The sequence below is a fragment of the Colletotrichum orchidophilum genome, assembly GCF_001831195.1.
Source record: "Colletotrichum orchidophilum strain IMI 309357 chromosome Unknown Scaffold_88.1, whole genome shotgun sequence".
In the NCBI taxonomy this organism is placed as follows: domain Eukaryota; kingdom Fungi; phylum Ascomycota; class Sordariomycetes; order Glomerellales; family Glomerellaceae; genus Colletotrichum; species Colletotrichum orchidophilum.
This window is the reverse complement of record NW_019173044.1, coordinates 53,179-66,373: the sequence shown is the minus strand read 5'-3', so window position 1 is coordinate 66,373 and position 13,195 is coordinate 53,179. Positions and strand designations below refer to the sequence as shown.

Genomic DNA, 13,195 nt, shown 5'->3' with positions numbered 1-13,195 from the left:
GAGATGGGAATGTTGATGTGAGGGCTACAGGAGGAAAATTGACGTGTGCGGTAGAGAAGTTGGAAATGAAAACTGCTCGGTGGGAGAGAAAAATAAGCAGTGAAGCGCGTGATGGGCAGGCACGTCAGGCTAAGCAGGTTGGAAGGGAAGGAGCGATGGTGAACTCGATGCACAGACCAGGGGTTGATGATGGTCTGTGAGGGTGCATTGTGGTGTTGACAATGACAACATGAAAGACAAGAGGGACTTGCAATCTTTGCTGATACCTCCTCAGGTAGACAGATAGCACTCCTTAACAAATCACAGCCAGGAAGGTAAACTGTGTGAACATGTTTTCCTAGGCTTGATGATAGCCTCTAGCCTGGTGGTCACATTCATCTATACATCTTAGGTGGCCTCTTGCTTTGGTTTTGACTCTGCAATTTTATAGATTGAGTGATATGAGAAGGAGGTTTGGGGGCCACGAGTGCATGTAAAAGCCAGGCAGTCACCAAGACACGGATCAATCCCAACTCCTTGGGATAGTAAGAAGCCCAGTCGTTGGTTCTTCTAGCTACGCAGGTAGTAGATAGCATATTCGGGCTTGACTGAGGTAAGGTGAGATATTGATTTATGGTCTTGGAGATGTGCGGCTGTACTTGCAAGTCGTAATTACTTAATAATCTATATTACAGGTGTTCTAGGTATCTTGGACGAGCGAGATGGGATGGAAAAGAAAGAGATAGTTCATCGTGTTCGTGTCAAACTCGCCGGGAAAGAGTAAGCAAGAACCGTGGGAATTCTCCCAGGCAAGGCACAGCTTCATGGAACTATCTACGCAATTTGGTGCCCCGGGCAGCAGACGGCAGCTCAATGAAGTGTCGCCGGCGGTCCGTCGTTGCGGTACCTGGATCCACAGCTACCTGAATCCGGAACTCGACACGTGGGGCGAGAAACGGCGACTAAGGCACGGATATCCGTACATATCCGTACACTAGGACAATTGGAGCATCAGCCACATCTAGGCACCTCACAAGACGGCTGCTCACGTGATGGCAATATCGACCTGTGTCACGACCTTCCGCCGATCTGTCTGCGCCACTTGTCCGTTCGTCCCTCAGCTGGGCAGGGGCCACTGCCAAGAAAAGAAGGTCGAAAACCATGCCAAGAAAGGCAGAGGCAAGGCAGGAGCTCTCGGAGTCCTCTCCTTTAGTAGGACCGACGTTGTGTTTCCTGTTTTTCCCCTGTGGCTTGACCGATACTGACTGCCCTTTTTTCTTTCTTTTCATTTTCCTGTTGTTTGCTCCGTAAACAATCCAAAATCTCGCACTCTCTGCCGTAATTCTCGACACTACATTTGCTGCGCGCCAGAACCTGTCGCGCCCCTCGACTCCGAGACGCTCTCACTTGGCGAGGACTTCTCAGCAATTGATCACCATCGATACGAGCCGCAGCAGGCCCTGCAGATGCTCATCACACATTAGCGATGGCTTTGGCGAGCAAGGGTGGGCAGCTCATGCTGTTGCGCCCCTCTCCGACCCGGTGGATTGGAACGCGTGGCCGCCGCCGTCCTTGGGGGCCGCTGTCAGCACCGGCAAGGACGGCACCGGCATTGGCACCACCTTCATCGGCGGTCAAGACAGCCGCCGCCTACTTCTCCACACACCCGCCAGTTAGATCCGGTGAGTTGGTGCGCGTATGTTCCTCATTTCTCCGTCTCTACCTCTCCTCGTCCCCCACCCTTTCTCGCCGTCGGTGCACCGTTCCACTCACTCATGGCATCTTCGTTTGCTCCCTTCGTGTCATGTTGGTGAGATGGATGTGGCACCTGCAAGACTCCAAAAGGGTACGGCTGCGCGAGGCTGGGCGTCAGATTCTCGCTTCTTCTGGATGCTCTAGACAGGGATGCTACATCTCCGTTTAGCCGAAGACGCGATTCTGCAAGCCAAGATGCTGCAGGTCAGATCTCGACTTGTCTCAACAGCAAATCAAACTGCGAACCGGTTCTCGTTACATCTTCCTTGTAAACGCCGGCGGCCCATACATTCCCGAGTAGAATCGACTTTGCATGTTCTGCCAAGGATGAAGAATCTCAAGTGAAAGATCCTCCTGCCGGCATCAGCGATACCTAGACGCTGCTACCAGAGCTGACCTCAGGCCCAGATCAACCACAATCAAACTCAAAATCGGAACCTATCGCCTCCAAAGCCAGCGATGGCGGTGACAGTCTTCCCAAGAAGATGCTCGAGTCCGCCGCTACATCTTTCGCCTCCATTCTTGTCCTTGCCGCCGGCTTCGCAGTAGCAGGCTACGCCTATCACAAGACATACAAACGCATCGTCCTGAAGAAGATGACCCGCGCATTCACACCCGGTGACCCTGTTCTTGAACTCGCCGCCATCGGAAAGGAAGTACCACAAACTTCCGCCGAGGCCGATGATCGCTGGGTGCAGCGGCCGGAGCAGGCGCGCATCGACAAGATAGTCGATGGGTCAGAGGTTGGGCACTACTTCTTGCTCCTGGGTGAAAAGGGCACCGGCAAGAGTAGCATGCTGATCGAAGCCATGCGTAAAATCGACGGTGAAGGCGTGGCCATGTTTGAGGCTCACGCAGATCTGGAGATTGTGCGCATACGCCTCGGCAAGGCCCTTGACTTTGAGTTTCACGAAGACTATATTGGCGGTTATTTCAGCGAACGCGGGCCTCGCGATACAACGGCCTTGTTGGATATCGAACGCGCCCTCAACAAACTGGAGAAAGTTGCTCTGGTCAACCGCTCCACACGCAAAAAGCCACTGGTTGTCATCATTAATCAAATGCACCTGATCCGCGACGATGATGATGGCAAAGACCTGATCGAACTTCTTCAGCAACGTGCGGAACAGTGGGCGGCGTCCAACCTCGTGACTATGGTTTTCAACACGGACGACTATTGGGTGTACGAGCGATTCAAGCAGCTGGCTACGCGGATGGAGATCATGTCGGTGCGCGACCTGCCTAAACGTCAAGCTATCGCAGCCCTCGCAAAGTACCGCATCAAGTATTTCAACGAAAAGTTGAGCCACACGAAACTTGAGGAGGTGTATGACCTCGTGGGCGGCCGGCTGTCGTTCTTGAACCGCGTTGCTAAGAGTAGGGATATGATTGCAACCTGTAAATCCATCTGCCAGGTCGAGAAGACATGGTTCCTCAACCAGTGCTGGATTCTCGGGGCCGAAATGGACGACGACGTGATGGACCAGCAGAAGTGGGCTGTACGTAAAATCCTCTTCCATCTACACCCTGTCACAAGCTGGCATGGAATTTTCCGAAGGAGCGAGCTGAGCTGACATCCAATGACAGGCTGGCGCCATGGTCCTCGCCCAAGCCCTCGTAGATGAGGAAGAAGACATGGAACTTTACGACGACGAAAAGGGCCACATGCTGCCGTCGTTCCCGATGCACAAGGCGCAGCAAATTATGACGCGCGCCGACTTTGTCCGCAACATGGACCGGCTCAACCTCTTCAGCATTGCTGCCAACGCCGACGTCCGCGCCTCATCTGTGCCCATGCACCGCGCATTCCAGGAGATCTGCGCCGAAAAGGGCTTCAGGGATCATCTGGAGGCCACGATCCAGCGCATCGGTGATATTGAGTCACTCGGCCGCACGCGCGAACTTGTCGCCAAAGATCTGGTCCTCGGTGGCAAGTATGAGATTGTCCGTGAAGGCAAGAACGGCGTCACTGTCAAGTTGATTGAGGGCGAAGATCGAGGCATGTACCCCTGAGTCCGGGTTGGGCAGGTAGCCAAGAGTACGATGGCGATGCTTGGTCCACCGACGAGACCGAGGGCTCACTATGGGATTGTGAGGTGCGAGCCTAGATCTGATGGACCCCTTGGATCGGACAAAGATCTGCTGCCGATCAATTATGCGACTTGATCGGCGAACTCGGCCGTGATGGGATGAAGCCTGGAGAGACGAACAGGATGACAACGGCTTGCCGGATACGTGTCGTCCGTCGTACGTGGTAGTGATGACTTGGATGTGTGGCTCATCCAGATGCGACTTGCGTTTCTCGGGCGAAATATTGCGTGGTTGGGAATGTGATGGTCCTGTACTGATAAGATAGAACACGTTGAGAACCTGGGGAGGAGGGACTTTGCGACATATTGCACGCCCCTCCTCCCCCATGTACGATGGTCGATTGCTCGGTAGATTCTAACACTTTAAGATTTCCTTCTTCTTCCACAATCATTCGTTTCCTACCCTGCTGAATGCAAGTACAAACCCTACTTTCCGCGTGTACCATTCGTTAGTATGGTGGCTCGGCACCTCGGGTTGCTCATTTCGTGACCAAGTTCAATCAGCAGCCCATCAGATAACGTAGACCCTTGTTCGACGACATCACGACGTTGCCCCTGCCCCTAGTCAGCCGCACTGGCACAATGGCACAGTGGCACCGCATCTCGTTCGTTTGATGTCTCTGCATGTCTCGGCCTCGAGACGTGGGAATAGTACCTCTGGTACGTGTTGGAAAAAAAGGAAAACAAAGTTTGGTGAATGATTGGGAAAAAGCAAAGACGAATACAAATCCCCCCGCCATTTTTTTCCAACCCGCAGCGCGCCGCCGACCTTCCCGAAGCCCGCCCCCCGGCACCACGACATCGGCCGACTCTTTGTGCAACGTGGGCGGTAGATCGTCTAACCTTAACACACACACACACACACGCACACATACAAACACAGTGAGCCGAGCCGACCTCTCACCCTCTTTAGCAGCAGTTTAGCTGCCAGCGTGCCACCAGATCCCTTCCGTTGGGGGGCCCCCCCTCAGTGGTCCCTCCTAGGCTTCTCCTCAGGGACCCTCCCTGGGGCAAATGAAATGCGGAGAGCTCTCCGCTTTCACAACGGCTGCACCACCTCTTTTGTGTCTGCAGCGGGACCAAACCAAAATCAAAATCATCCGATACTTCAGAGAGAATGAGGAAAAGAGAGGGATGGAGAGGGAGAGACGGACAGAGAGAGAGAGGGGATGAACAAGCACGGCCATGGCTTCCCGCCCGAGTAACCGACGGGACGAAAAATGGTGGTGTCCTCCTCACACCTTCGAGAGTTAGGGGGAGGGCGGGGGAGAGAGGTGGACGGGGGGCCCATCCGTCTTGTCCGTTGCCGCCATCTCAAAAAAAAAAAAAAAACCAACAGCAAACCACGGCTATTACAAAGCCCCCCCCCCTCCCTCCCACCGCCCCCCCCCGCCCCAACCCCCCCCCGAACTCGCCCCCCCCCCCCCCCCCCCCACCCCCCCCCCCCCCTCCCCCCCCCCCCCCCCACCCCCCAAACACAACCCCCCCCCAAACCAGCGAACAGACAAGCCCCCCCGTCCACGCCCCAACCGGCAGGCCCCCGCCCCAACCCCACGAGAACTAGGGCTCTCCCCCCCCCCCCCGAATCTCTCGAGTCCTTCCCTGGCACTAGTGGTGAAAGTGGTAGCTTGCGAATAGATTGCGCACCCATCAAGCCCCCCGGTTCGCCCGTGGCCCCTGGCAGTGACAGCCATCGACTGACGACAAGGGGGATGTGATTTGGGGGACGGGGTGGTCGTCTTCGTCGCCGCCGTCGTCGTCGTCGCCGTCCTGCAGAGCGTGCTGTTACGAGTTTAGCTCCCCAAATCCGGCGAGGAGAGAGATTGCAAGTTTGGTCTCCATTTCCCTGCAGGATCTCACAGCGCTCAAACCCCCACCCACCCAAACCCCGGCTCCCATCCATCGCATCCATCGATGGTCTCCCATCCAACGGGAGGACACCATCCGACCTTGAACCTGCGGGAAAGAATGGTAGCGGAGAAGAGCAGCAGCAGATCTCAGACTGTATCCGTAATGATCCGCACAAAAAAGTCGTTGTACTCTTGTTAGTTCTGTCCGTTACCTTTATCTCATATGTACAGATACCTGTCCGAGGGGAGAGAACCGGGGGAAGGGGAGAAGGCCATAGGGACAATTCGGCTCTCGTGGCCCTGTCGGCAAATAGCGATCTTCACTGCACAAGCTATCATTTTTGTCCGATCATGCACCACGCCTTCGGATGCGACTGTCGGATCTCTCAAAGTCGTCCGAGGGGGGCGGCTGCGCGGCAGCATGTCACCCCATTCCATACGTCTGATCCCACCGTAAAGTACTGGGTACACAAGGTGAGGGGCCTGTGGTGTAGGCAGACAAACATGAGGCAATCGAAGGTGAGAAATATGGCAAAATGCGAGCCGTGGGACCTTTGCAAGAGTGAGGAAAGGCGCAACCAGCGCAGATTGTATTGTGTTGCGACTAAATCCTCCAGTGCAGTGCCATGACAATAGCTTACAGTAACTACTGCATGCGTCGCTTCCAACTTTCCCTAAGAGAATCGGTGGAGAAGCTATCAACGAGCAGCGCATATCGCGAAAAAATTCAAATCGGAACAGAGTCCGAGCCGCCCAGAGCCAGACAATCCCCTGCCCGTCCTATTACCCAAAGCCAACACGAAACCAAGCAGGAAAAAAACCCAAACAAGACAGACAGCCAACCCTACCAAGTGCAATAAGAAACGCCGCTATGCGAGGAGGAAGGAGAAGAGGGTCAACAGGGTGACAAGCTAGCAATCTCCAACTGTCATCCGTCTTGTTGTCTAGTTTGCCGAGTTTCACCAATCGCCCTCTGTTGCCTATCCCATACCGCGCGTCGTGCAAAGTCGCGATGCAAGTGGCCCCTGTACATGATGTCGTCCCCATGACATGCTTCATCCAGTAACTCCAACCACAGTAGTGCGAACCCGACGAGGGAAATGAAAATGTGAATGAGAGGAAGGTAGAGAGAAAAAATACAATGCGCGGGTATACCGGGATGAAAGCAAAAAAAAGAGGGAAAAAAAAAAGAAAAAGTTGAACACACGGCTGACGAATTTGTACAAGGACAGAACGGATGGATTGGCGTCACCCTCCACGAAGTGTCTAGTTCAGGTGCACAAGAAGTCAAGCCCCAGTCGTCTGGCAACGCTCTGCCAGTCCCAGACGGCAATCCAGTCACCAAATTCCATGAGGTGCCAGACTTCTTCGAGGACTTCGAGGACTCTGTCGCAATTGCGAAGACCGGTGTAGCCCCGGACGGACCGAATGATGCCTCGAAGTCGCTCTTGCTGTGTGGGATCGAAGCAAGTAGTACCAATGACCAGACTTGGCATCAGCAAAAGAGTGAGCGCTGGGTCTGATGGCTTGAAACCCTCCATGATCGATAGGGACTCGTCCACCGTAGTAGTAATGCGGTTGTCATGCTGTTGCGGGCGACGAACTGGCGGCGGAGAGCCTGGCCGTTGTTCGTCAATCACAGCACAGCTCGAGGACCCGGCATCGGATTCATGCATCGAGCTCGTCCTGGATGGTCCTCGAGAGCTAGGCTCCCGTTTGAGTTGCATCGAAGAGGGGAACCCGGAAGCCATGCTCGGCCTCAGGCCTGGAGACGAGGTGCAACTTGTAGCAGTAGATGGCCGAGAGATTTGCGAGTGCCGGCGGGAGGAAGATGATGAGGTTGAGGTGGCAATGGATGTCGCTATAGAGTAGACAGAAGGCCGTCGCTCTGGAGATGTGGGGGGATATACTGTGCGGAAGAGATGCAAAAACATCATGTGTTTGTAAACCAGCCCGACTCTGTGACGGCTGTCGCCTGGCGGCCAAAGAGGCATCCACTGCTCAATTGCCTCTTGAATTTCTTGCGCCCGATACAAAACGTGGTACGTGACCACGGTCTCAGCGCCCCTGTAAATGTTCTCCCGGATAGCGTTTCGAATGGTGGTTATGTGGCAAAGGTATTGAAACAAGCCATCGGCAACACCCAGAAGGCGAGGTGAGTCCAACGGAACAAGAGGGCTCCAGTCTTCAGAAGCCAAGCGTGGGCTGTTGAGTGTGGGATGCCAGAGGAGTTCGTCTGCGTAAATGTGATATTGGAAGAATTCGGTGATGAAGGCCAGGAAAACGGGATCCTCCGGAGGCGTCTCTTGGATCAATCGCTTGTATCCGCCCAAGTGGACACGATGCGCGCCATGAGGTTCGCCTTCGATCAGTGTCGTGACGATGAGGCAAAGAATTTGGGCATAACGCGCCGACAATATTGTGTTGCGATCATCGCTGTCCTCCTCAGCCGAACGATTCATGTCGGCGTACAGAGTCTTCATTGCCTGTTCCTCGTGGTAAGCTGACCGAGCCTGAAGCGCCTCGCGGTCGGTCGTCGGATTTCTCTCGAGTAACTTGGCGCCATATGGAGTGTCGAAATCAATGTGCTTGCTACTCATGGCCAAAATTGAGTGCATCACGCCTTGATGAAGGTTTGCCAAAGGAAGAATAATATCTTTAAAGGCATTCTTGGCTTCTCCCTCGACAGTGAGAACGTTGCTGAGATGAACACCATAATGTCTCCAGAAGATCTTGTCCTCGATAGTGTCGACGCCGTTGAACAGGGGTTGCATGGTGAAAACGAGTGACTCCTCGTCTCCAATATGATCTTTGTTTGGGTTAAACACCATGTTTGCCATGTCGACGAATGAGTACTCACCATTGGTTGCCTTTTCCTTGCCACTTCTCCATAGCTTCTTCTCATGGTAGCCTTCGCAGACGACAGCGTTCTTTTCGCAGTTCATACCTGCTTGAGAGTCAGATAAGACCAAGGAGTCGCCCGGCGGCAGCACTTACATCTCGGCTTCGCCTCGTCACACTTCTTCTTCCGTCTCCGGCAGGTAATACACCCAGTCTTGGACCGACCCTTGGTCACCTTACTTTGGTTGATAATCGACGCTACGGGATGCTTGCGGGGTCGTCCTCGGGGCCGCTTCTGCTTCAGCGGGTTTGCTGCCGACACTAATGACACTTGTGCTTGCGTCAATGGAGCCTCCTTGACATCGTCCAGCTTAAAGTCGTCGTCCAGGGGTTCGATTTTGGGTATGGCGAGAATGTCGTCCGGATCCTGTTCCCATACGATGTCGTTGTCAGCGTCGTCTCCATCACACGTTTCGGCGTGGCCGGTGCTCCAGGAATCGGTGCAGGACGAAGATGCGGAGTGTACCATTGTCGGGTCGCCGGACGGGTCTAAATTGGGAACATCCATGGCGGTACTGACTGGGGACAGCTGCCCGCTGAGAGACTGAGGAACACTGGCCGAAGTCATCCACGCCGCTGCTGTTTGAGAGGTTGTTGGGTGTGGAAGCAGCATTTCGTCTTGCATGTTGTCGTCTGACGAGTTACTGTGATTATCCGACCACGAGAGTTCCCCTTCGTCCGAAGCCATCGAGAGAGAAGTTGGATCCATGGCTCGTCACTATCGAGACCATGCCAACACGGAATATTCAAAATCGACGAGGTTCTGGCCAGTTGTTAAGGCAACTCGAAGCTGATGCGGTGGCGACGGGATTTGAACACTTGGGTTGTCGATCAATGGTCGAGTCTGGTGAGATCCATGGGATATCGACGGGGTGAGGGCGGGGGGGAAGGACGACAGTCAAATGGTGTCTCTCTTGAGGACGAGTGACCAATGTCGAGGTGAATGAGACAGGGAAGCGGACAAAAGTGTTCTGAAGATCAAGACCGCTGCGGACCGCTCAAGAAGAAGGGAAAGGCTGATCGCTGAGAAGCCGACGTGGAATGGAGGGGCTAAGATGGGTGGAGAGATGATCGCTGGGTCTTATTTGGGAACGAGCTTGTCGTCGAGATGGAGTGGGAAAGCAAAGAGGGTCGTTGGACGACAGCATATGGGGCCAGCCGCTTCGAGAGGCGGGATATGCATATACATATCTGCAGATAGCTGCGCTGGTAGGTAGTGGGTGGGAAGTCGGGATAACGACAGGGTCTCGAGGTGAATAAGGAAGACATGCAGAGAATCGATGTTTCTCCCACACGCACTAAGGTCCCCTAGCACATTGGGTAGCTCCCCTCAAGCAAGGTGCGAATGAATGGGGGGTACCTAGTCTTGTTTCCCATACGATGGATGGGCGAACATGGGCGAACATGGGTGGATAAGGACGGTGTGGGATGTGAGGTGAGGTCTCACGTCGTACCGACTTGTGCCAAGAGGAGAACCGGGGTCTTGATGCTCGCCAGGCCGGCTTCCTTGCTCCTCCGCCCTCAGAGCAGTTCCTATCTGTGCCGTCAGTGCCGCGAGGAAGGCCATGCTAATTAAAGAGCCCGGTGGTTACCGTATAACGACGACGGAACCGAAAAAATGACCGAATATCCGTCAGCTTGGCTCTCGTTGACGGTGGATGAAAAGTGGATTTCGGGGCATCGTTGGCAGCATCTCTCCTCCCTCTACGCTGCAGAGGTGCAGTACTATGCGGAGCGGCGCTTCTTGTCGTCGAGAATTAGAGAGGAGAGGACGCGTGAGCGAACTGCGAGAGACAGACGAGCAACCGAGAGAGAGAGAGAGAGGCAGAGAGAGTGTGAGAGAGAATGGATGCCTCTCTCATGCCGATGTCCTGTCCGCTCCCACATCTGGCCGGGCCCCTCCTGACTCCTCCATCAGCCCTGGTCGTTGCTAGCGCAGTGTGGCAGACCACCCTTGCCAGTGACAGTAAGGTACTCTCAAGTACTACAAGTCGCTACCCGCATGACAACTGCCCCCGATGGCTCGAGGAGCTGTGATTCGTCATCGTAGATTTTCTTTTCGCATTGACCAGAGGCTGGCTTGGCCAGAAAGCTGGACTGTGCGCGCACTGCTTGAGTCCTTGGGCTCAAGTCATGCGCGGCCAAGTTGTATCGCGGAGACTCCACCTCGACTGCTTAATTGAGGGAGAATAAGTGAACGTTGGAAGCATTCGTCCACCAGAGAGTGAAAAATGAGAGACGACAGCCCGTTTCTACACGCTCATCCGTCTTGACGATGACGAGACCCAGAGGGTCCAGAGGGGACCTACAGTCGATCATCAATACACACGACTCATGAGTCGACAAGGTCAGGCCAGCTGAGTGGCCAGTCTTTGGCATCACGATGGTGTTATCCATATTGCGCCTTGGCCTTGGACTGATTCCGCTGGCGGAACGAAGAGATGGTAATTGGCCGACAGCTGTGATGGAGGCGAAGAAAACTGGCCGGGACAATGCGAGACAAACCTGACAAAGGAGGGAGGGTGCATCGTCGCATAGGATCGCGTCGCGTTGTGTCAAGAAGAGTGGGGAGAAGAAGAGGAACTCGGAGATGGTCATCGGAGGCTCTTCACCTTGTCCTCTATGGTATTGGTCGTGCAGGACCCAACGGGACGAGAGTCCAGGGAAGAGATGGGATCACGGTGGTTCGCTCCATTTCGGGCACAAAGCGAATTGAGCCAGCGTTGGTCGGTACTTGTCCACGGGCGTTGGGGCAGCGAAGCGTAGGAGAAAGCGCTGTACCATGATATCATGGTGGACTGTAAGACCGAGGGTCATGCTTCTGAGGCCTGTCACTGCATATGCAGGCGGCTGGATTTGGAAAGACGATGGGCTCTGTTCAGAGGCAATGTAGACAGACGGGGCGGAGTGGTCTATCGTCGGTTGGCGAATCAGCAAAGAATTGGCGAGCGATGTGCGGCGTGACTGGCTGGTGCTGTGCGCGGAGCCATTTGTGGGTGGGTGGGTAGGTGGCATGGTGTGTCGGAGTCTGTGAGGATCGTGATGGATGGCATGGAGATCCAGTCGGGGTCACAAACATGGAGGATCTGTAGTCCTGTCGGCCGAAATGCGGCGTCGTGAAGGAAGACCAGGCAAGCCGCAAAGGGCCGGGAAACGCAGCGCCGTCTGGATTGCCCTTGATCCATCGCGTAGTCGTGAACCAACCACGGCAAGGCCTTACAGATAGTGTAGTCCAGACGGGGCGTCGGAAGCGCCTCAGCTTCGCAGCTCTGGAATGAAGCTTTGGGCAGAGACAAGTCGCCGCCCAAGGAGAAAGGGGGGCCGGGGGCGTCGTGGGGTTGACAGCTGTTTGGGACACCACTGCTGAGCCATGGAAACTTGCGATGCATGGCGATGCGAAGGAGAGGCGCACGACTGGCCAAGGTGGAGGAGTCGAGCGGGATTTCGCCTTAAATTGAAACCTGTCGGGAGCGGCAGAAGTCTCATTGCGTCGTCCTGGTTGGTGCCATGGCGCCCTGTCACTGCAAGCTGCAATGCAGACGCGGCGCGCTGGGCTGGGCTGCGTGGACGTGGGCTCCGGCTTGGGAGCTGGGGATTCAACGCGGCCACCATGGTGCTTGTTCAAAGTTGTCGTATTTTTCTTCGTTATCATCGTGTCCGTGTGATTGCTCGTAAACAACGAGACTGGGGTTCAGGGTGTGGACATGACATTGCTTGGGTGGCTTTGTCGCACTTTGTCTTGGGTATTCGTATCCATTTGATTATACGGAAACTCTGCAGAGTGGTGACAGAGACAGGCCAGGCAGTCTTGGGCTGTCGTCCCGTCTTCTTGGTGGTCTCCAGCCCACGGAAGAGGATGAAGAAGGTCGGCACCTCATCGAATGACTGCGGGCCGTCAGGGTTCGGAGGCACGGAGACACGGAGGCTCTAGAGACTGGGATAGCGGGAGGATGTCGACATATTGGTCGAAAAACGACTCCAGGTTTGATTAGGGCGAGGATCTAGCGCATTGGATATTAGTGGCCCCCCGGTGCGTACAAAGTCCAATCTTGCAGGGCCTTGGGCGACCCTGACTGTTGATGGGGGAGCCCTGGAGCATCAATCCTTGCATCTCATAGAGATTTGCAAATATCCGTGGGGTGCCGAGTAAGGGAATGTAGAGAGGGCGATGCCAGCCAGTGGTGTTCCTGGTCCAGGTTGTCGTTGCTGTGAATGCTTCGGAATGGCAGGAGACAAAAGTCAGTTGCTGACAACTGGACGAGGCAATTACACAGACAACCTGGGAGCGAACCAGAGACAGCTCAGCCTAATGTACCTTAGGTAGCTTACCTAGGTAAGATTTGCTTATGTTATGTTCTCTTCATTAGGCAAGGCGAGGCAGGCAGGGCAGGCAAGATACCTGCCTACCTACCTCACCTACTTACCTTACGGATACCTGAGGGGGAAGGCAAGGGAAGAGAAGAGGTCCCGGTCATGTCGTGCGTCCCTTCCTCTTCCCGTCCTACCTACCATCTTTTCGTGCTGTGCTGCACTGTGCACGAAGCAGACATGGCTTTGCCTTTCCGTCCCCACCTCAGCAAGAACCTGGCTGCCTAGAAACGGAAACCCTTCCTTTCTCCA

General features: G+C 54.8%; 2 protein-coding genes across 2 annotated transcripts; one reads left to right on the top strand and one right to left on the bottom strand.

Moving 5' to 3' along the window:
• Positions 1-1,465: 1,465 nt before the first annotated feature.
• On the top strand, positions 1,466-3,747 carry CORC01_09600 (uncharacterized protein; the record flags this gene model as incomplete). The annotated part of the gene is made up of 3 exons (XM_022621229.1): positions 1,466-1,661; positions 2,143-3,233; positions 3,322-3,747. 3 exons carry the CDS (start codon positions 1,466-1,468, stop codon positions 3,745-3,747), a joined length of 1,713 nt encoding a protein of 570 aa, XP_022472238.1.
• Positions 3,748-6,945: 3,198 nt separating this feature from the next.
• On the bottom strand, positions 6,946-9,284 carry CORC01_09599 (uncharacterized protein; the record flags this gene model as incomplete). Its single annotated transcript, XM_022621228.1, has 2 exons — positions 6,946-8,621; positions 8,672-9,284. 2 exons carry the CDS (start codon positions 9,282-9,284, stop codon positions 6,946-6,948), a joined length of 2,289 nt encoding a protein of 762 aa, XP_022472237.1.
• Between the last annotated feature and the right edge of the window lie 3,911 nt (positions 9,285-13,195).